Raw genomic sequence first — 24538 nt, 5'->3', positions numbered from 1 at the left:
AGATTTATTTATTTAAAATACATCATTCATTCACAAAGAAAATTGGTCTTCTTAAAAGGCTGGATTTTTCTAAATTTTTTGAATTAAGGCATTAAGATACATTTCCAAAAGATGTTTTTTTATTCCTCTTTTTATTCAATTTTAGCATGGGTATGTAAACTTTCTCAAGCCACTGTATCTATATATCTATAAATATATACTTTACATATAAATAAGACGAATGTCTTCTGGTTATCATGGTTTTTATTTTCCCCATATGACCATGCCCATACAGTACAATAAAGCATTCCTCTGTTCAGTTAGTTTATGAACATGGAACATAGCTCAGGGATTATCCCTAATGGTGTTTACTTGTCAGGGTGGGAGCCCTTTTTATTTACCAGACAGTGGGCGGAACAAACCATTACGTACCATCCTCACGTATGACGTTGTACTCACGTCTTGCGTCAACTCAAAATCGAAGTAGATTTCTCCAGGCGTACACTCTTTATTTTCTGCATTGCAATAAACATTTTGTACATAAATTCTTTAACATGGCCTGCTTAAAACCACGGGAGCTTGCAGCTGTAAAGGAATATCCTTAAGGAATACCTCTTATGGGATCGAAATCTACGCCTCTTTCAGCTAAGATAACGTTATTGTATTAGCAAAACTTGCTAGCTAAGAAGCTAGCGCTAGCACTACCCTACCGTCGAGCTAGCTATGCATTAGCACTTTAGCCTAGCTCGCTAACCAGTGACAACTGACAAAGGTAAACAACAAACCTTGTACGTACGTTTATTGTTAATTACATATCGGTTACCTTTACCTAACGCTAGTTAACTGGCTACAGCCGGCTGTCTATTAAAACTGCGTTTTAACGTCCCTGTTTGCACCGCTAAGATTGAAGTACGAAACGGAGAAAAGGGGCAGCAACAGCATTAACGAAAAAAACAATACAAATGTTGAATCTTTTGTCACTGACTAGGTCTTCCAAGCTAGTCATGGGGGAAACGAAGCTTTCTGAAGTACTGCATCACTATGAAGCAATTGTGGGTTGAAAATTGTTCAATGTTTCGAATCGTTTGATACAGTCAAAAATGGCGACACCTGCTGGTCAAGCCCTTTGTATTGCATTTGTATAGGTGGATTAAATCTGAGACGGTGATTAAACAGTTAACGTTAGTTAGTTCATGTTTACTCTTTCCATCGTTGTAATTTTGTTCAATAAAGGTTGTTTTTAAAAAAAACGATCACTTAAAAAAAGACTTGACATCCAAATACTGAGCTAGATTGACAAGAACATCCCGTATCTGTGATATGAGTGGGGGACTTTACGAGGCCTCGTTTGGGGTGGTCACTTGATTTTTGGCATAGTGAAGCGAAGCGAAGCATAGAACCATCTTTCTGTGATGCTTGTGCTATGAAAGGTATAGCTAGCTAGCTATAAGTGTTGAGTAATCTGCTTCGAGTGTTAGCTACATCACTGGACTAAGCTAACTCTGGCTAACCGCTATCTAATGCTAGGCTGCTTGGTGTAATGTTAGCCTTTTTCAACGTAATAAACCTCGCAGTGATACTTATAACAACAGTCTGTGGACCAGAGCTTATAGTCAGACACTGAGGTTTTGTTTCTTTAATCAAAATTTAAACTAATGTTACAAGTGTTGCCGTTAGCGGGGTTGGAAGTCTAACGTTAGCATGCTGGTTAGTGAGTTTGTGTTGTACTTTTCTTTAGTAGCGGATAACCATTTAAATGTAATTAGCTATTGTAAATACAGGGCACTGACGACAGCCATTATAGCAGCCCATTTTGCATTAAGAATTACTCTCAGCGTAAATGTTCTGGACTCTTAAATTTTGGATAGGGTGTTTGGCACACCCTTAGTGGTTAACTTGCGCCTTTACCATTACGATATTGACTAACTCAATTAGTAAAAGCTCTCTTTAAATAACACCCTTACAGTCAGTTATACGTGAGATTTGTTTGGGATATTTATCAAATCTCATTTTGTTTTGAATTATACATATAGGGGACATTTTGTATAGAAACACTGTTACAAAAAACTCCAATTTAATATTCCCTATCACTGCCATTCTTTGCATATTCCAAAAGGTTGAAGTCGCGTGCCTGTCCTACATTGGCTGTGTGCCCCATCATCTCTTATTTATAAATTATCCTACTTACCTTTACTGTAAATTCTGTTTGTCACTTACTGAAGTTGATGATCCATCTGAAAAATTGTTTGTGCTCAAATAATACTTTCCAAGATCACATGGAGAACATATTCCAGTAGTAAATATGTGGGATGAATCAGTCTGTCAAAGCACACATGTTCGCCTGTTTATTTGTGGGGGGGGAAAGGGTGGTTGTTGTCATGACGAATGCAGTAAAAATAGAAAATACGAACGGATATGTACTGAATGGATAAAAAAATTGGATTGGTTAAGGTTTCAAAATTAACGTAGACATTGGTGTAATTATCATCTAATATTTTTCTTTTTGTCTGTCTGTTGTTTTTTTAAGGGCACAGATGATGTGATCCTGAACATGCCAGAGTGAAAAACAAAGCTTTTCCTGTTTGTGTCGTGACCAACTACGATTGACACACACTTTAAGTCTCACTTCATAAGAAAAATCCGTACAGCATCCCTGTCTGCAGTTCCTTCCGCACTTGAACCATGTGAGGGCCCCTCGGTACAGCCTGAGGGGATCCCAGGACTGTGGTTGCAAATACGACCCCGCTGTGCGGGGTGGGACTGATCCTGTCTGTGTCTGAGAGAGCAGTCTTTCCAGTGCCCCGATCCACATATTCCTGTTCTCCTTATCGAGGAGACACGCCATGATGTTCCGAGACCAGGTAGGTATCCTCACAGATTGGTTCAAGGGCTGGAATGAGTGTGAACAGACGGTGGCACTGTTGTCCCTCCTGAAGAGGGTGTCCCGCACCCAGGCTCGCTTCTTACACATCTGCCTTGAACACTGGCTGGCAGACTGCACAGAGATCCACATCCTAGAAGCTGAGGCCAACAATGCAGGTAGCTGAGTGTTTTGTCTGTTTTGTGTTTGTGTGAGTTTTTTTTCCTCTTCATATATTGTCCATTATCTCTGATTATGTAGCACTATTAGTTCTATTAGTTTCTCCTTAAATTGAAGGCCTATATTTAACCAGTATTAAAAGATGAATTGCCCTTGAATCTCTGTTTGCCCTTTTGTCATTAGCAATTGTCAGCCAGTGGCATCAGGAGCCAAAGGAGAAGGTTGTGTCCTTGCTGCTGTCCCATCTGCCTCTGCTGCAGCCACGCAACAGCGAGGCCAAATGTGAGTACATGAAGCTGCTGCAGAAGGTCTTGAGTTACACTATTGAGAGTAGCCTGTTTGTTGAAGAAAGCAGGCAGCTGCTGTCCTACGCACTCATCCACCCTGCCACCACACTGGATGACCGCACCTCCCTGGCCATGTGGCTAAACCACCTGGAGGAGCACCTATCCAGTGGCTACACGCCACGGGCCCCATCTAGCCCATACCACCCGCGCCAGGGCTCAGATGAATGGCCCAGCTCTGCTGAAGCTCTGGACCCCGGCCACGCCTGGCACGACCAGTCCCCCTCATCCAGCACGTCTCCTGCAGGCCAGAACGGACACATGTCTTTCCCAGGTGGGATGTCCTCTCCCATCAACAGCAACAACACAGGTTTGTCATTCTCCTCATTTTTCCAACTGGGTGAAAACATGACAAGATAGTTTAGTAGGGTCATATTAGACCATTGTAGACCTCTCATATATTGTGCAAACAGTGTGCTTTTTGTTAACAGTCGTAGCGTGTTAACATTTCTTTAAATTCTTTCAAAGGAATTCCTAAGAATTGCTGCTGTTTCTCATATATTAATTGTTTCCCATGCCAGGTCTGTGTGGGCAGATGCAGCCCAGCCCTCTGAAGAAGTCCATGTCCGTTATTCCTTCCTGTCCCCAAGCTTGTGGCTCTGAATGGGTTAGCCAGGATGACATAGGGGGCCGGCAGAACTTCATTCTAACAGACCATGCACCCCTTTCACCCCAGAGTAGCGTCGCCTCCTCAGGCAGTGAGCAGACGGAAGAACAGGGCTCTGCTCGCAACACCTTCCAGGAGGATGGAAGTGGCATGAAAGGTCAGAGTTCATTACCTAAGTGAGCCAAGGGCTCTCACAGTATTTTTCTCTGGTAAAAGCGGCACACAGCGAACAGCTAAGGTGATATAAACTAAAATGTATCATTATTTTTTTGTCCCTTGGTGTTATTGTTCTAGATGTTCCCGCATGGTTGAAGAGTCTCCGCCTTCATAAATATGCAACACTTTTCTCCCAGATGACCTATGAGGAGATGATGATTCTCACAGAGCAACACCTGGAGTCACAGGTTTTTAAGCCTCCCTATTACACACACTGGGTCTGGAATTTGATTACTCCACCCTCCTTATCAATTGTACACATTACTGTCATCAAACCTGAGGAATTGTCAATGATGCATGAAATTAAGCAACGCATCCCACAGTTACATTGAGCCAGTCACACATACAAATGGTGCGATTTTGCCTCTGCCCCTTGGCTTTAATGAAACAAATGGTGATAAGGTTTGTTTTTTAGTAACTGTATGAATTGTGTTCCCACAAGAAATTACTCGCTTGCTTTACACGGCATCTTGTTACTTTCTTTCTCTCCTTTTTAGAACGTCACTAAAGGAGCACGGCATAAGATCGCCTTGAGCATCCAGAAACTGCGAGAGAGGCAGAGTGTGCTCAAGTCTTTAGAAAAGGTAATTCAAATGGGAGGATGATGTTATTCTTCTTATCTTCTGATTAATTTCAACTTGTACTGATCTAAAATGCACTTAAGTATGTACTTCATCAAGAAATTCCCATGATGCACACAAACCGACACAGAGCTGGACTAGTACACTAGGAATCTGTACAAAGCGTACAGCTGAATAGCTTATTCAGCATGTTCAATCATTTCATGGCAGGATATTTTGGAAGGGGGAAACCTGCGTAATGCCCTCCAAGAATTGCAACAGATCATCATCACCCCCATCAAGGCCTACAGCCCCCCCAGTGCAGCACAGATTGCTCTTGACTCGGCCGCCGCCTCGGACACAGCCACCCCCCCTTCAGAAGCTACAAAAACAGGAGCCGACAAGGACCCGACCTCAGAGGGCTTCCAGGGCCATAACCCACCTCCCTGTGATGGAGACTCCTCAGCCACACCCATCTCAGACGGCGACATTGCTGGACAGTTCACCCGTGTCATGGGTAAAGGTAAGAGTAAGATGTTCCCACCAGTTTAAAATTGATTACACATAGATGCTAGACTACAGAGGTAGTTATGTTATTTGTCCTTAAAGGAACTGCTCTTAAGATGTTGTCAACACACACATCAAACGCACTCAACAGCTTAACGATAAGCTGTAATGAAGCTATTAAGGCAATGTAAAACACAGATACTTCATCAGTTATCCCTATCCACCTACCCTCATATTTGCAGATATCTCTTAGATCTAGATTAAAATAATGGACATATATATATATATATATATTCACCCTGGCTTCTTTTTGTTTCAGTGTGCACCCAGCTGCTGGTGTCAAGGCCTGATGAGGAGAATATCAGCTGTTACCTACAGCTCATTGAGAAGTGTCTGACACATGAGGTGAGAACCAGAAGATTATTTTTTTTTTAATTTACTGAATATATTTAACCCATTTGTATTCATGCATTTGTTTGTGCATGGTTGTAAATGCTCATAGCACATTCAATTATACCTCAAGAATATAAAATAATGAAAATACCATATAGACAGTTTTACACAAATTGTTAGTAATAGAGATTCTTGTAATCATCTATAGGTTTGTCCTTAATTTAGGAATAAAGCTTGCCTTTTAATTTAAAAATCAAAAATTCTGGAAAGTAAATGCCGAAACCCTGTTAATGCTCTTTGAAAATATGATGCCTTTAATTCGTGTGCTGTCTCTTTCTCTGTGTTAGGCTTTCACAGAAACTCATAAGAAAAGGCTGGTCTCCTGGAAGCAGCAGGTCCTCAAACTGCTACGCCTGTTCCCTCGGAAAGCTATGCTGGACATGCCTGTGTACAGACAGAAAGGGTAAGACTCGGCTGGCCCTCTTTACCTCCATCTTCAGCAGGGAAGATGTCAGACCAGCTGAATGTTCTGTTCTCCCTGAACTCCCTGAAAGAGTTAAACATTAAGTTCTCTTAACTCTCACTGATTTCTGATGTATGTTACTGTCTCTTTGTTTCTTTTACTCCAGCTGGACCTATGGGTCCAACTCCCTCCCCACAGCAGGCTCTGTGAGTGGAGTTGTAGGGCGGCGGGGACAAAGGCAGTTCCAGATGACTACTCGTGGTCTCCCAGCCGGGCGCATTGGCCTTCTGAGTCCCGGCGGGATCGGGGGAGCATCTTCACGCCACACACTTACTAGTCCTGCGCTGGCAGGCCAGGGTAGACAGGTCAGCATTCCTGCCAATTGATGAGCTTTTTAACACTTGTTTGTGACGTGTAGCTCGCCTCAGTTGTGGACAAGACAGATTATATTTATCAAGTCATGTCATGTAAAAAGAAAAAAAAAAAAATGGTTTTGTTATAAAAGCTAAACGCAGCTTCATGTAGTGACCTGACTTTATATTTTTGGGCTTGACAGATGTTCTGAGTTTTTCTTCAATATGTCCATTCACTGTGCCTGAAGGTATTAACCTGCATGATAATATGCCCAACAAGCCATAGTAGGCCTTTGTAAACATTTGTTCTGAAAGGAAAACAAGTGAATAAGACAGGAGACGATGGCAGTTTAATCTGTTAATACAAGACAGTACAAGGGGATCACATTTTGATATGAATTGATTGATTATCTTAGCTTGAAGAGTTTCGGTTTAATGACATAGCTGATGGTGCGCCCAAGATGACGGGCATTTGCGTAATGAGAATTTGTGTTTTCCTCTAAAGAACCTGTGGTTTGCCAACCCTGGCGGCAGTAACAGCATGCCAAGTCAGAGTCGCAGCTCGGTGCAGCGGACCCACTCACTCCCTGTCCACACTTCCCCACAAACCATGCTCATGTTCCAGCAGCAAGGTATTGTATGAGGTCAAGCCTCTTATATTCTTCACAATCATGCATTTACACAGTCTGTTACTGTCCTGTTTACATTTGGATACACTGAAAACCAAAACCTAACTGCAAATGTCAGTCTGGCCACCATTGATCGCCTGCTTACGTTACCACGCGCGCGTTTGCTGCATGTTGTTTATCTAGAACACCTTTTTTCCCCCCAAAGCATAAATGTATATATACTAAAATGGAAATGGTTAACAGGAAAATATTATTTGGAAGAGGCAGATTTGACTCAGCTAGTGAGTACCATGAGCAACAAAAGCTACAAAACCTTTTGTTAAAAAAAAATATATATATATACATATACACACTCACACACACACACTGTATGTATGTATGTATCTATGTATGTGTTTGTTTGTTTTTAAAAGCCCATTTGGTCACATGCCAAACCAGAGAGCTGCTCTCCCTCTGTTGCCAAGGACAAAATGACAAGATAGCCTAGCAGAATGTTGCAGTAAACAATCTGTCAACCTGTACAATATACATAACTTAATGGTTGTCTTGTCTTATGTGCCAGATGCCACACATGAGCATTGCAAATTCATCTGTAATGGTCCTGTCATTTTTCAACAGAGTCAACATAGGACGTTTCCATTCTGTGTGAAAGCCAAAAATTCATAACTTATGCATGAACCCAGCAATGGTATCGTAAACATGCCTACAGCTTGGAGCTCTAGCTACTTTGTACTGTTGGTACATTCATGAATACAAAAAACTCTATTCTAACCACAGGACTGCCTCTGATAGGATGATCTTTTTTGTTTATTGCTCCTTTCTCTCTAACCATGCTTCAGTTACTAGAACTGACATCCCAAGCACCCACACGACATCGCGTGTACAACTAACATCTAGGTGATTGTTTTTTTAAGATTATTTATAGGGCCGTACAGAAGCCGAAAGGAAACAAGGGGAGAGAGGAGGCTATGACATTTAATGCCGTTCCTCAGCCAGAATTGAGCAGGGAACGTAGCATGTGCCCCAACCATTCGGCCATCGGGACGATCTTTTCTGTCTGTTTTAACTTAAATAATTCCCACAATAACAATATAAAATTCGTTTCTAGCTTTTAATTTATACCTTGTGGCTGAGACACACACACACACACACACACACACGGGATGTTAAAATAGATTTTAAAGAAGTATTTCATAATGATATGGATTTTAAGAAATCTGTCCTAGACCTTCATTACAAATGATCTTATTAGACATCCTTATAGAGATAAGGATTACAGAATGTCACAATTTCCAAGTATACTAACAGCTTTGATCTGTAAACCACGGAATTGAATAAGCATAGAGAGCACACAGAAGTAGACAAAAATAGACAAGATGTTGGAAGGATTTCACTTGGATGATACTTTAGTAACTGTCTTCTTCTGTATTCTATTGAAAGATGTGATCCTCAATTAAAAAAAAGCACAACTATTACAGCAGAGTTTAACAGTGTGCTCTGCTGGGTAGTCCAAATGATTTAATTTAAACATCACTCATCACTGCACTGTCTTGCAGCCGAGTAGTAAGATCAGTTAAGGGTCCAGACAGACAGACAGACAGACAGACAGACAGACAGACAGTGTCAGACAGACTGACAGACTTTACCTCACTCATTATTATACAGCCCTAGCTTGTACCTGATTATCATGTTCTTCATTGGTTAATGGCTTGTTTTAGTTGTAGGTTTGCACCATGCCAAGTCCTTTCCCATGCACACCAAGTGTATCTGGCACTTAGTTCATTTTAAGGAAATCTGGGATTAGTGCACTAGCAGTATAGGGGCGTTTCTCAATCTGTGTTCTTCTATGGACTTGTGTTCTTGGGAAACGTCATGTTTGGTGGCCAAAGTTCCGACCCAATACACAAGTTTGCATTTCGCCAAGAACAGTTAAAATCCCCGGATGTGATCTCGACACGCCCATTTTACAGAGGATACATCGGATGGTAACTTGTGTGAACTTGGCCGGGCCGGTATCCCAGCATTCAATTCGGGTGTAAAGCGCGTATGGTTTCCGGTACACAGATTTTCACAATTTATGTCTATTATTAAGTCAATAAATTCATTTTTAAGATGTTTTAAGGCGAGAAATCAGCTGTGTAGATTTTGAGTATAGGCAGTTCAACAACAATTGATGGTGAATTAAAAAAGCCTTCGGAGTTGGACAGCTCCACCATCCCCGCCTGGCGTAGCAAGCTCGCCTGCCAGTCAGTCAGCTCACAGACCCCTCTGGCCCCACGTCTAGACAGACCACTCTGGCCCCACATTTAGACAGACCCCTCTGGCCCCACATCTAGACAGACCCCTCTGGCCCCACATTTAGACAGACCCCTCTGGCCCCACATTTAGACAGAACAATGCAGCAACAACAATGGAAGAGGAAAGCCAGGTCCACAATTGTAAGATATTTAAAACAATTTTCCGTCCTCCTCATCCTCTCGCAGGCTCCTCTTCTGCTTCTCGGTAAAGTATACCGACGGCAGTGGCTAACTTTACCCAGTCCATCTATAATTTGAATACCTATTTTAACGTTTCTTTTCTGCTTTCAATTAAAAGTGAATCCCGAACAATGTTACAAGGATTTTTTCTCGCCGTTGTGTCGTTATTTATACAGTTATTGGCCCGTGATACTTAATAGCACTTTAAATGAAAACGTAACAAAACAACAAGGCGGTGTGAAAGGTGACCGTCCATGCTTTATTATGAATACACACATCAGAGCTAACTAAAGTGGCAGGCGCCCTCTGTGCTGTGGGTGTTGCGCAATAACAGGAAGAACGCTTCGTCTCAAAACGGTCAACGGCGTTTTGTGTGCTTCTGAACCTGCGAGTTCAGTCTTCCAGGTACAGCCAGCAAGTACGGTCTCCCCAAGAACACAAGTCCGTTCTTTGCTTACTTGGTATTGAGAAACGCCCTAGCACTATTCGATGTGAGGAAAACATGGTGACTAATGAAGTGTCATAGATGGGCTACTGTGATGCAAATAGTTTGTTTCCGTGTAAATGTTACCAAAAAAAATGTCATTTTAATGCAAACATTTTTAATTTCAATGATTTTAAGAATTACTTTTGCCACACACTTGAAAAAATATATGTTTTTTTGTAGTTTTAATATTGTCTTTTTGGCGGCTGTGGCTCAGTGGTAGAACGGTTGCCTGCCAATCGAAAGGTTGGTGGTTCAATCCCTGGCCCTGCAGTCCATGTCGAAGTGTCCTTGGCCAGACACTGAACCCTGAGTTGCCCCTGATGCTGCGCCATAAATGTGTCTGTGTGTGTTCATCTGATGAGCATGTGGCTCCTTGTACAGCAGCCTCGGCCACTGTGTGTGGTGAATGGTTCCTGCACTATGTAAAAGCACTTTGAGTAGTTGTTGAGACTAGAAAAGCGCTATATAAGATCAGTCCAAAAAACAGATAAAACACCATGAAAACAGATTTCATTATATTAAAGAGTTTGATAGTGTTTAACAAGTGATGAAATGCTTTTCAACCCATTCCATCGTCAACCGTGTTATTTAATTCTAAAACGAAGGTAGACATAGCCTAAAGGTCCATTATATGGATAGATCAACTGTATTGTAGCACAGCTGTCGTCAGTTTAATAGGTCAAAGTTGACTCAGTAAGTTACTGAAATATAACAGACATCGACAACAGATGTTTGGGATAATAAAGTAACGTCCACCAATGTTTTCACTCCCAGTTAATTGGTTGAAATAATTTGGTTATACTGGTAACCAACTGTACAAGCTATGTCCTACCGAAGTACAAGCAATGTCCTGTTCATTTCCAAGTAAAATACCCAAATTAATCCTCTTTGGATATTCTTTTTTAGAGAAAATACACACCTGCTTTTGTAAATTTGTACTTTGAAAGAAATTGACTTCCTGGCAAACTTGACAGTCGTACAAATCCTCAATCTTCTTATGGACAGACTGTTTTTACTCTTTTTTTCAGAATGCCAAGTTCCAGGCGCTGACCTGGAGATCAACCCCACGCTGGAGTCACTGTGCCTCAGTATGACAGAGCATGCCTTAGGGGGTAAGTGTCCCCAGCGGCCCGGTACTAAATAGGCCACTGGTTGATAAACCTCACACTAAACTACTAACTAGGCAACAACACCTTATTATGTGTTATAACTAAGCCATGTGAGAAAGGATTTAATGAACTGTGTGTACATTAAGGCAATACATAGCAAGCAATGCTTACCATTGCTTCACACACAACTTCTCCAATGCAAACACAGATGAAAAGTCTGTTGACTTTGGGAATTCATAGTTAATTAGCTATATTTGTGTATTCATTTTTAATAACATCAAAATTATACTATATCATTTGTCAAGTCACAGCCGGGGGTCCTCTTACCTCTGTGCATCATATGGTGTACTTGAATGACAACATTTGCGTAAAACAAGTTTAAAGGACAGTAGCTCTGTATTATTTTCCTGTGTCCCAACCCCCGAGTATTCTGGGCCTGACGTCAAAAGGTCTCCCCGTTGCATTTAAATTATTTTCCTTCCTTTCTCAGGTACAGATAGGGTTACTGATACATATTTATGTCTGTGTTTACAGTCTGAAAGTATGTTTAACAATGTGTTAAGCCTTGTTTGGCTTACTTTCTTGATGTCTAATATCAAATAGTCCATAGTTTGCTGTTGAAACTAAATGAGATGTTATAATTTCAATGTTTCAGTATTTACACCATTCACTATTTCCTTATTACCGAAGACATTCCATCAAACACCCTTTTGTTTAGATAAACAGCCATGGCAAAATACATATTTTGGAGACAATATCCCCAAGTAATTGTTAGGTTATTGTATGTACATTCCTTTAGCAGTGAAGTTTATTTTCCCAACGTGGGGAAAAAGCTCCTATTTATCCAGAAACATATCTAGTAAAGATACAATATGCCAATGTTAAATTGCTGACACACCATACAAATGCATGAAATGAATGCAACAAAATAAGTTTTTCTGCCCCTTGGAGAAAAGGGAGTAGAATTCTCCAACCGTGAAGCCTTTAAAGATGAAAGATAAATGATGCAGTATATTTTATGATTGCTAATGTCTTGAAACATATTTTTTTTCCAATCTCCTCCTCAGATGGAACAGACCGGACATCAACAATATGAAAAGAAGAACGGAAAAATACACTTCATTTGAGGCCTGTTTAACTCCTCTTCACCCAGCACAAAGATATACGTATGCTTAAGAAAACCAGGCAAAGCAGTCACTACAAAATGACAAAAAAACTGTGTATATGTTCTCTAATATTTTTGTACTTTATTATATACAACTAAGTTTATTAAAAATGGAATACAGATGATTATTATATTGCAGGACAGAGAAAAAGAAAAGGCGAACTGCTCCATGTCACCTGCAGGACTGTGACATGACGTGCAGAGGCTCAGTTTGCCGTGGTCTGAGAGAAAAACGGTGGATTGGTGCTGTCTTAAAGGGCTTGGGCCCTACAAGTTACTCTTCTTTTCCTCCTGCCTTGGAGCAAGGCTTCTTTCCAGAACACACTGACAGCCACAGCCCCTGCAACACATAATGTGTAGATTCAGAAAATGTCCACCCAAAAGTGAGGCACTTTTAATAAATGATCTCTGATATTAGCCACTAAACTGTAATTGGCCCTAGGATGCCCACACAGGGGTTCCACTGGTAGACGGGTATAAACTGACACCAATACGCTTCCTTGCCAACCTAATTGTTCTGTAAGCAGTGCTAGTGAGGGCCTGTGTTGGTTGAAAATTTGAAAGCTTTCTTTGGTTCTTTTTTTAAAATCCACAATAGAGTACATGTTTTTGTGGCAAAAGGAGGACCAAAAGGATTGAGGAAAAGCTCGTAACAAACCACAGGCATTCTCTGTGTCTTGGTCGCTTCCCCTTAACACATCAAAGCAGAAGTGACTGTCCTCCTGTAAACGTCTACAAAGCCAAAGAGAAAGGTTGTGCGATTGTTAATTTCAGATGGATATTTGTAGTAAAATCCAACAGAAAGGTATAATTTTTTTTTTTCTTTTTTTTTTTATATAAAGAACAGCAGACTGAATAATTTATGCCAGCTGCAATTTGTCCCTGTTATTTTATGTCCTACTAGCTACATAAATGATGATGAATCTCATTTTGTGCCAAGGAATCCCCAGAGGGGTGAATAAGGGCTGGTGAGGTTTGTACTGTGCGCAAGCTGATTTGATATTGAATTGATAAAAGCGAGGGGAGTAGAGTGTTTTCAATTTACACTTTAATGCTGGGTGAGAAAACTAAATGAAACCCGTCTCAACCCTCTGGCCTCCTTATGATTGGCTTTGGAAAATGAAGCTTGATCTTGTGATAAATGCTTGAGAGCGCAGCCTCACCCTCGCGGTGCCCTCATCCTCAAACGGCCAACGTGATGATTTGATGAATCATACTTTTCAAGGTGCTTGACGATGTCCATATTTTCTGTTAGTGTCTCAATGTGTTTCAGTCTCAGAACCCTAACATCATCATGTGGTATCAGTGTTGAATCAAAAACCTGTTTTATACAGCCTCTGTCTTTGAATGTGGCAGAGCGGAGGTGCATGTGTGTGTAATATGGTCTTAACCTTTGGATCACTTTTGGTTGCATCATAAGGCAGGGATAACCATTCACGTTTTCTTTCAGCAGAGCCATAGGAGGTCTGTCTAGTAAAGATGGTTATTTACAGATATCTTTTCCAATTGTATTTTTTACTCTCCCTTGATATTGATAACTTATGCTTATTTTCTATAATCGCATGTTTTGCCACACTAATACAGCACTGTTGTAGATAGAGGACATGGTGGTTGATGGTGCCCAGAGTCACCAACGGCTAGAGAGCAGAAATCGTGCGACTCATCATGTATGTTTATACCGCCTAAATGTCACTGTTTACATCTCTCTTGAATAACGCCCAATTCATCTTATGCGATGTCATGAATACTCCATTGTCTCACTATGTAACGCATTAAAGAACTGAAGCCTTCTCGCACATGAGCTGGCTGGGTAGAGCCTAAAAACAAAAGCCTTCTACCCCCTAATCCATGGACTCTGTGTGAGTCTCGGAATGCTTTTTCAAGTGATAACTGTATGAGACGTGTAATGCCTGTTTTTCTAGTTATGCGGTGATGAGAGAACAGCTTTCCTGGCTTTGTGTTTGAACCGTTAGCTGTCATGTCCTGATAAACTGTTCATGTGGTGCCTGAAATGCACAGCTCCAGCATCTTCAATATGTTGATTTAATGGTCTTCAGTAGTATTCTAGTCATGGATTTCTTCAGAGCAGGCTCTTGGATAGATCTGACTTACTAAAAGCATCACACTCATACCCACAAAGGATTTATGTGAGTTAACAATGCTGACAACTTTAAGACTTGGCTATCTTATTTTTTAATTATTCACTATACTGTATATCAATGTGTTATGTTACAAATGGCTCAGATGATCATTTTCATAGCCTCTGTAGCTTTAAACAGACCACATATTAATGTGAATGGACACAGAGGTACAGTGCATCAGATTTCTACAAGTGTCTGTGCATAATGAAGATGCAGCGGGGGATGACAATGCTTATCTGAGCCACAGATTATGTGATTATGAGTAAACAGAACACTATAACAGGCCAAGGAATATGTTTACTCCATGTTTACATTCCAGTGATGCATGAAATGAGTTGGGAAATGCACTTCACATGTTAAGCCTGGTGTATTTTCACATACCAAGCATCCACGAGGAGGTACAGAGCCTGTGTCTTATGAAGATGTCTACCAAGTGGTCCCAAGATCATGTTAATGTCCCTGCCAGGCTAAATTATTAAATTAATGCAGCCAGCTGTAGGCTGTTTTGCATATATTTGTCTTGTACAATTTATATTTAATTCTGATGACTCCCCAGACATTTTCTAATATTTTATGAACCTTTTGCATCCCATGCTTACTCTACTTTTTTACTGTCACTCATAATGTGTGAATGGTCTGAAGTGCAGCATTCGTCGGATCATTGACAGTCCAAATAAAGAGGTTCAGTTCTTTTGCAACTGCACTTGTGGTTTGTGTTTTTGTCTATTAACTTTGTTAGGTATTGGACACGCCTTTCAGCAGCTGAAAAAAGTCCGCAGCTGTTATTGCTCTCAGTCCGACGTTACTTCAATACTTTTTTCTTCCGGGTTGCACGGATTTTAGCAGTTCATTAATCAAGCTAATATGAGCTAGCCGCCTTTTTGCTTTTTGTTAACGTCATTATCTAGTTTTTCTGAAAGAAACTGGAGCTTTTTCGTCGAGAAACTACATAACAACTGCTTGGGTATGTACACATTTCGTGTTATTGTTGAGAAAGCTGGATATAAGTTGCCACAAATACAATTTAACATTTCCTTCTACAGCAAAGAGTAGCTACTCAAGTTAGCAGATAGCTAACGTTAGCTGCCCCGCTAACTTAGCCTACCGAGCATTAACAGCTGCTTGCTGATGATTTTAGCTTGGTAGCTAACGTGATAACGCCTTACGTTTCACTGTAAAGGGACGATTTGAGTGGTCGATATGCCTAAACTTTAAAGGGATGATTTGAGTCGTCGAATTTCCTAAAGAGTTTGATATCTCGCAAGTATCTGACGCTAGTTAACGTTAGCTCAAGTCGTGGCTAACGTTAGTAGAAAAAGTTCGACCGTCCACTTTTTCTCGGTGATGATAGCTAGCTAGCTAACGTAGTTAATGTTTTTTGAGAGGACGTGATCTTCGTCATGGCACAAAGAGGATGTTGGGTTAAAGTACAGAAAACTTCAGCTAATTGGCGCTGTAGTTTTCTGTCACTTATTTTCTTTAGCGTTAAATCACAGTCAAAACCTCTAACTAACGTTAACTGCTTAGCTAGCTAGCTAACGTTACTAGCTAGCGTTAACTCCAACTAACGTTACGAGTTTGTCACCGGCTTACGGACAGTTATATCAAAATTGTGGCGTTAACGTTACTTAATTAACGTTAGAAGATGCTTCGGATTGTAGGAAATCGGAGCGAAGAGCATCGTATCTTATAGTTTTCAGGGGAAGTAAGTTGGACGGTTTAAACAATGGTCTCATCTTTTCTGGTAACATATCTTATTTACCAATTTCTGACAGTTTGTCAGTTGTGTGTTTTATGCATGATATAGCTATGTTAGTAGCTATGTACTGTTAAGGACCTCAGTATACATTCTGCTGAAAGCCAAGATTAATCAGACTGGAAGTTAGACCCTGTGTTGTTTGCTTCTTTTAATTCTCTAACATGTTCCAAAATGCCTTGAATCAAAGTATAGCTACTCATGTACGTGAACTCTTTTCATCTTAGAGACAGACTCAAAGTCTCTAGCTAAATATTAGAAACGCCATACGTGCAGTTTAGTGTCCCAAATTCCACTATGGCCACGCAAGACCCGCTCTACGAATCAGTTCGATTGGTTGGGGTTAGGTACAGATACAATGGCTTGAATAAGTTTACACACCCATGCTAAAGTTGATTTAAAAAGAGAAATAAAAAAAAAACATCTTTTGGAAATTGATCTTAATGCCTTAGCTTAATTAAAAAAGATTAGGAAAATTCAACCTTTTTAAGGACACCAGTTTTCTTTGTGAATGAATATTGTATTTGAAGTAAATACATGTTCTTCCTTAAAATACTGGGTGCATAAGTATACACCCCTATGTTAAATTCCCATAGAGCAGCAGGCACATTTTTATTTTTAATGGCCAGTTTTATTCATGGCTCAGGATACTATGCATCCTGATAAAGTTCCCTTGACCTTTGGAATTAAAATAGCCCCCCAATATCATCACATACCCTTAACCATACCTAGAGATTGGCATGGTGTTATTTCACTTAGCTTAACAGCTGGTTTGATTTGCATTGAGAGTTGATCTTATGGAAAGTTCCCCATGCCTACCTAGTCATTTCTCAAAGCAAAAGTGACAAAAAACGATCTGGGCTTGGGGTCTCTGATTTTCTTAATCTTCTAGGATTTTTCATGTCAAGTTGGGCTTTGTGAAACCGTGATTAGTTTAGTTTTTGTTTTTTTCACTGTTTTCTGGACCTAAACATGAACATACAATCAAAAGAATAATTGACAGATTAAACGATAATGTCAGCAAGTGTCAGTTGAGCTAAAATAAACACATCTCAAACTATTTCAACGTAAACTGAACATTAGGAGCGTCATGAAAACATCTTTTTTGTTGGGAAGGGCTGCATGATATGAGTAAAATGTCAAATTGCCAAATTATTTTGACTGATGTGGCGAGTGCAATATGATTCACAATATTGGAGGGAATTATCCATTTTTGGTTAGTCCAAGGTGGAGGCTGGGGGTGTGGCCTTGACAAACTTTGCTCATTTGAAAGCCAAAGGGAGGTAAGATTCCAGATCGGCCCATCTGAGCTTTCAAACCTCCCCCCTACTATTTGGATATTGCACTAGTCCATATTGCGATTTTGATTGTGTAATATTGAATCAGTTTTAGAAAGGCATATCACTAGTAATATGATAATATTGTATCTTAAAAGGTAATTGCAAGCTCTAAACAGAACTCTCATTTTGTTTTGCAGTTGTTTTTAACTCTTTACGGCTACAATACATGGACGCTGATAATGATATCTCAAACAAGGGATGTGGATGGGAAACCTGCCAAAAGCTAACTGCAATTACAAGTCGTCCCTTGGCAGCTCCCTGGACTTGAATAACTGTTGCGTTTTCACCACATAATCCATCATGTCGTTACCAAAGGAGTCAGGGAACAGAGGGAAGGATCGAGAGAGGGGGGCCCGTCCAAAGGTGAGACAGAGCCGGTCAGAGGAGAGACGAGGGTCAGGCAGTGGACGGAAAGGTGGAAAGGGGAAGAAGAAAGGCATTGCTTCGCATGAACCAGCGGCTGAGAGGCCTGTCAGCGATGGCTTTGAGTATGGTGAGCTGTTGAGTGACCTAGAGACCATGGACCAGTCTTCGTCCTCACCTCTGAAGGAGAGTTGGCGATGGCAGGGTTTGGAAGCCGCCGCCTCCTTTCTAGGACAAGAACGGGTAACAGCCAGGTCAGGACTGGGAACAGTTAGCTCTGCTACAGAGGTTCCTGCACCCGGTGAAGGTGAGGGCAGAGGGTCAAGCAGCAGTCGCACTCTCAGGCAAAAAATCCAAGATGCAATGGGGCAGTGTTTTCCATTAAAGACACACAGTGCAACTGCATCAGCACCATCTTCATCTCCACAAGCTCTTTTGTCATCAATTGCCTGTGCCTCCTCGAAGCGTAAGATCCATCTCAGTGAGTTGATGTTGGATGACTGCCCTTTCCCTGTTGGATCAGAGCTGGCTCAAAAGTGGTATCTCATTAAGCAACACACGGCCCCTATCACCCAGCCTCCCATGCTTGATTCTGCAGTAGTATGCAGTGCCCCTACTGCAGCCACGGCTATTTTGGTGGAGGATGTCGATGACAGATTGCGAGAGCGCAGACGCATCAGCATCGAACAAGGTGTTGAGCCACCACCCAATGCAGAGATCCACACATTTGAGGTCACGGCCCAAATTAACCCTCTCTACAAGCATGGCCCTAAGCTGGCCCATGGTATGAATGAGTTAGCCGTGGCTGATAGAGCCTCTGTTCATCAGCAGCAGCAGCTTCTTCTCCAAAGACAGCAGCAGCACCAGCTCCTTCTACAGAGCTGTTTGGACACTCTGGATGAGGTGGTGGCCTCAGCATCCGCCTCATCGTCTGCATCCGCCTCTGTCCAGACCTGTGACACTATCCCCGATCCTCTGGTTGACCCAGAGGTGACGGCAACCAACGTGCCCTCCAGAGCCATACTTCCTCCGACTGAGGATCCCAAACCTCACGATGGCTACCGCATACACACTCAGATTGATTACATTCACTGTTTGGTTCCAGACCTGCTGCAGATCACCACCCTCCCGTGTTACTGGGGGGTGATGGACCGCTACGAGGCAGAGACGCTGCTGGAGGGAAAGCCTGAAGGCACCTTCCTCCTGCGTGACTCTGCCCAGGAAGACTACCTCTTCTCCGTTAGCTTCCGCCGCTACGGCCGCTCGCTGCACGCGCGCATTGAACAGTGGAACCACAACTTTAGCTTTGACGTGCACGACCCCAGTGTCTTCCACGCTCCCACTGTTACGGGATTGCTGGAGCACTACAAGGACCCCAACTCCTGCATGTTCTTCGAGCCCCTGCTGTCTAACCCCATCCATCGCACGCAGCCCTTCACCCTGCAACACATCTGCCGGGCGGTCATAAGCAGTTGCACCACCTATGATGGCATTAACATGCTTCCCATTCCAAATGCTTTGAAAAAGCACCTCAAAGAATACCACTACAAGCAAAGAGTACGTGTACGGCGAATGGATACCTGGTGGGAATAAGCAACAACAAAAAATACTGACTAAAAGAAACCACTAAATACATTTTAAACGCTCCTCGAACTGAACAATGAGTCTTGTTCTTCACTCTATCTGGCTATGTAAACCTACACTGCAATGTACTTATTTTTTTAATTCCTGCTGTACATGATTTAATTGTACTAAACCACACTGAGACAATATATAATCTCACTGATCTTGCACACTCAAAGTTCTTTATGCTGAAATTAAACAAACTTATTTAGATCTGCGGTGTTCAACTACCCTCATGATTTCAAGTGTGACTAAATGAGTTTAATTATCTGGTTAAGGGGGGGCGTGAAGTGTCCTAGTGTGAATCAAGATGATTATAATAGTTGTTCATCAGTCACGTGCTGCGAAGGTGGAATACATACTGACAAGGTTCTCTTCCCGTTCCTGAGGTGTGGGAGTGCAGCACGTTTGCAGATATTATTCATATTTTCTTATATTGATGCCGGGGCTGATTATAATGGGTGAGATAGTAGGTGTATATGCTACCTGTTATTAAACTGTAGGAGGCTTCCTCTAGAATAGATACTTTTCACACATGACATCGAAGGTATGATTGCAATAGTTTTCAGTAGTGGTCTCAATGCAGGGAAAGATGGGAAGAGTAATATTTCGCAACTAGCGGTAAATTAAAAAAAATAATAGCTCAGGTTGTAAATCATTCACCTGCTTTTTTTTCAGCTACCATTATATAACCTTCTGTGGTTTCTACTCTGAGGCAGGCAGGCAGCTGTATTCATTAGTTTTGAAGTAAAGGCTCAAATGTGGCCTTCATGAACCTGTCAGCAGCAGGTAAAGCAGCTGTAGTTTCAGAATGCAAATGATAAAGCTCAGACATGTGTGGACCTTCTGTTGTTTAAAACCAGACTGAGTTGTCCAGTTCTAAATGGAGGCTTAGTCAAGAGGTTTGGTCTGTCTTTGTGTGTGTAATTGGCATCTAACTGTTGCAAAAACCCAAATCCTTATAAGACAAAAATCTTGTTGCTTCACTTCCTGCTGTGCACATTATTAAGAGGTGGGGTGTCTGCACACAAATCTTCCGTGCCAGCAGTTCAATGACAAAATTACCATAGTGAATTAGCACTGATGAATCGTAATCAACAGACATGATTGGAGAAATTATGTATTTTGAACTTACTTGGCATAAAATCAGTTGGAGACAAAAATCTGCAAAGAGGAATCTTTCGCAACCAAATAATCTAAAATACAGTATACATTAACCCATGTCAAGGTAGGGCAAAAACTTTTTTGTTTATGGGAGTACAGGGTATTTTTGCGTTTTATGGTATATTGCATAATACACCTGTGGTCAAAAGACATCGCAAATCAGAAAAATCTAAAAATATATAAAGACTTCCATTTCACTGTCTCACCAATAGACTGCTTCATATGTACAGTATTATGATGTGATGAACTACAATTAATAATATATTTACACATTGAGAATAATGCTATCCCCAGACATTGTAAACAGGCGAGGTATACATAGACAAGAAACATCTGCATGTTTTAAATTACAAATAAAACCAAATGCCCTTAACAACACGCAGAAAGTAAAAAGCATTTCATGCTAGACAGACTTTCATTTGCTCTTGACTTACTCAAGGATGAATTGCAACATTTACCTATGTGGTGGAGTCATCTACTGCAGAGAGTGAACAGCATATCGTATTAACGAGAACGCACAAGAGAGACCACACCGCTAATTGTTGTGTGCTCTAAGTTATAATCACAAAAGACAACCGTCCCAGTGTTAATAGGGAAGCATGGAGAATGGATCCCGGATCATCTTCTGAAACCACTGTGATGCGGGTTTCTCCTTGAGGTGGGCGATTTGATATGCAGAATGCAAATCATCCATGACAGGCCCTCATCCACTAATGAAGCAGCTATAATTTAAACAGCAGTTTCAAGGCTGCATTAAAGTCTCCAATCAAAATTCAAAGTCGGGACCTTTGGCCTTTGTGTACCTAATTACTCACTATAAAACTAAACTATAAAGTCAGATTTACTGTGGTGGAAGACTTTGACCTGTCATGCATACACAAAAATGGGCTACACCATTAACCCTCTACAGAAGCAATTTCAGACCCTCGACAGCTCAAGGCAGTGTAGGCTACATGCTGATGAATGACACACTACTGTGTGTGTGTGTGTGTGTGTGTGTGTGTGTGTGTGTCGCTTGCTCTTCATACACACATTAATCTGTGGAGTAAGTAGGCCTAAATCATTCAAAGATAACTCACAATCCACAGTGACACAAGGCTATTTCTAAATAAAGTGGACGGGCAGGTTTTGATATTTCATCATGTAAGAATCGGGGGAATTAAAACTCCGGGTGACCAGGGGGGCAAGCAGGGGATGAATATTTGATCGTTTGTCAGAATCATTTCATTATTAACATCTATAATATGCCTTCTCTAGTGTTTATAAAATATTATCTGTGTGTTTTCTTGCACGGTCCATGTGCGGTAAAAGATGAGCCATATACTGGGTTTTGACCTATTCTTGTTTGTCTCTATTTGCCCTGTAACTAGTAATAATTTATACAGTTATTTCCAGGAAATTAACTAAGACATTGTTGGGAAATTACAGACTCGTAAAATAATGTGTCACCAATTCAATATACAATTATAAATCTCGTTAATTATGCACATTATCTTCACGCAACAGCACATACAGATTGTGTTTCCATCAGTGCAAAAATGCTGTTTTACATCAAGCACAGCAGGTGGCTGCAAAGAGCTTCAGTGTGTTTTACAGTGGCTGCTCTCAGGCCTGTGTGTTCTCTGTGTGTTCTCTGTGTGTGGTGCATTGAGATGGTGGGATTGAGTATGGCTGCTGCAGCTGGCAGCACCGCGGCACTCATCACAGGTATTACAGGTCCTGGGGGGGACAAAAGAGGACTTTTCTTTGCCTGGATCAACGGGCCCGGAGGGACTGCATGCTCAAGCAAAGCAGAAAGCTGATTGGCTACACATACTTAGTGTGTTTGTGTCTGTTTGGACCTGCTTTTTCCCTTCCTTCCATTGAGGGAAGAGCTTTTACTCTGAGCCTAATCCCTACAGTTGAGCACCATGGGGGTGGAGAATACGCTTGGGATGTTCAGAACACCTGAGGACAATTACTTCCCCAAATCATCGGCTAGTCATAATCTAACATATGCCCTAAAAAAGGCTGGAAGTGGCAGAAACTTGGCATATTTGAGACTGAAAATGTGCAAAGTGACTGAGTCTTTTTGTAGGTCTATGCCTTTGGCTGCTATATGTAGCCCCATATACTGTAGATTGTAAACTCAAGATGCATGTGTATCTAGGCCATTAATTCGAAAGAGGGCGCATCAAACTGATTTCAAGTTCCATACGGCTAGACATGATTCTTCTTATCCACCCAGAGAGCAGGGATACATTTCTGTAACAGTGGAAACACCGCAGCCGAGAGAGAGAGAGAGAGAGTTATTTTTGGTTAGTAAATATATCCAGCTGAATTTCAACTCCAACTTGAATAGGAACATTCTTGCTTATTTCCATTCACACCTTTTCAAACAAAGCACTTCTTGTCAAAACCAAGTAAGTAAATCCTGAGTTATTAAAGTTTCAGTTCTTAAAAGTCTCACAATTCCCCCCCGTAGGAGGTACATTGTCACAAAGTGGCACGGTTACATTTGATGTTTGTTTCCCTGGAAGCAAGCCTTACAACACAATATTTCCTTTTCCTCCTATTTAAAATCCAAATGCACTCCCATTCTCTCAGGCATGGAGGAAGTCATTTGAGGCCTTTGCTACAGAAAAACATCAGTATTCTAACTTGGAGAATTGCTTGCTTGTGCTCCTTGTGCTGGGTCTGTTTTTGTGCTCTCCTCTGCACTGACAGGTTGTTGATGGAATAATGGGGGTGTTGGGCATGCTACAAATGAGCCATTGGATACTACACAGATTGATGGGATTGCAGTGTAAATGACACACAACAGCCCATATCCTAGACTTTAGCCTATGAAGTCATTAACCAGCAGCCTGGAAATAATGAAGGGATATACCATGGATAGATTACGATGTTTGGTTGTATATGAAGCTTTGCAAATGAACATATCCCGTAATTTGACGTCAAAATGTGCTTGTGTATCGTAATGTGTTTGTACAAACGGACTGTAATGGAGCTACAGATAACACAGATATAATTATAGATAAGCATTGTTTGTTTTGAGGAGAACGGTTAATTAGCCTTCATAATGACTGCTACAAAGGCCCATGCATATTTGATAAAAGGTAGGGGAAATGTATAATTGCATGAATGATAAATCAAATTGCATAACTCCTACTCTCTGTGACTAATTGCGCTGTTGCACAACAGTAGCATTGACCAGTGTGTTACAATGAAAGGGTACACATGAGAAAGGAATGAGTAGACCTTGCCAGCTAGTTATTGAAAGAGTAATTCCTCACAATGGGGCACTTTTTTTTTTAAACCCAGTGATTTTTTTCTCTCCAAGTATTCATTTTCTATTTTGTCACCGAGTGGACACATTAAATTCGCAGGGAAACATGTTGGTGGAGCTCAGGCACCTTAATTATTTAGACTCTAAGCAAATCGAAGAAAACATAAACGTGTATCAGCTTGGTTCCCGTCATGCATACAATTATTTTGCAATAGAATTGCCCTTCCGCTACCGTAGTATACTATAAAATCCTAATTGCTTGATAACATGCCTTCACTTCATTAAAGTTAGTGCGTGTATTTGTTAACCGTGTTAAGATGCTTTTCTTGCGAGTCTCATTATTGTAATAATACATTACAAAACGGCACAGTAGGAAAAATGTTTTTATTCACACGTAAATCAAGTGAATATATTACACTTGTTATTCTTTATGTCATAAATAATAATTAATACATCATTTATACTGTTTATTGATCCCCAGTGGGGAAATTACAATTGACACTCTGTTTATTATTATTCACTACACACAGGTCTGAAAGACACACACATACTCA

General features: G+C 41.1%; 2 protein-coding genes across 4 annotated transcripts; both read left to right on the top strand.

Moving 5' to 3' along the window:
• The first annotated feature begins 430 nt into the window (after window positions 1–430).
• Window positions 431–15168, top strand: samd4b (sterile alpha motif domain containing 4B). 2 transcript variants are annotated; one of them, XM_032503865.1, is made up of 13 exons: window positions 431–751; window positions 2507–3018; window positions 3203–3673; window positions 3885–4127; window positions 4265–4374; window positions 4684–4770; window positions 4978–5269; window positions 5573–5658; window positions 5994–6109; window positions 6276–6474; window positions 6968–7094; window positions 11084–11167; window positions 12232–15168. In XM_032503865.1, exons 2-13 carry the CDS (start codon window positions 2823–2825, stop codon window positions 12258–12260), a joined length of 2040 nt encoding a protein of 679 aa, XP_032359756.1. In that variant the 5' UTR covers window positions 431–751; window positions 2507–2822; the 3' UTR covers window positions 12261–15168. The 2 variants fall into 2 exon arrangements, with proteins under 2 accessions (XP_032359756.1, XP_032359760.1); XM_032503869.1 differs by lacking the exon at window positions 431–751 and adding an exon at window positions 1294–1604.
• Window positions 15169–15182: 14 nt separating this feature from the next.
• On the top strand, window positions 15183–19782 carry socs9 (suppressor of cytokine signaling 9). 2 transcript variants are annotated; one of them, XM_032503879.1, is made up of 2 exons: window positions 15183–15434; window positions 17704–19782. In XM_032503879.1, the coding sequence occupies exon 2, from the start codon at window positions 17867–17869 to the stop codon at window positions 19520–19522; it is 1656 nt and encodes a 551-aa protein (XP_032359770.1). In that variant the 5' UTR covers window positions 15183–15434; window positions 17704–17866; the 3' UTR covers window positions 19523–19782. The 2 variants fall into 2 exon arrangements, with proteins under 2 accessions (XP_032359770.1, XP_032359778.1); XM_032503887.1 differs by lacking the exon at window positions 15183–15434 and adding an exon at window positions 15590–16175.
• The last annotated feature ends 4756 nt before the right edge of the window (window positions 19783–24538 follow it).

The sequence above is a fragment of the Etheostoma spectabile genome, chromosome 3 (assembly GCF_008692095.1).
Source record: "Etheostoma spectabile isolate EspeVRDwgs_2016 chromosome 3, UIUC_Espe_1.0, whole genome shotgun sequence".
Taxonomy (NCBI): Eukaryota; Metazoa; Chordata; class Actinopteri; order Perciformes; family Percidae; genus Etheostoma; species Etheostoma spectabile.
The sequence above is the reverse complement of the archived record's forward strand: the minus strand, read 5'-3'. Positions and strand labels throughout refer to the sequence as shown.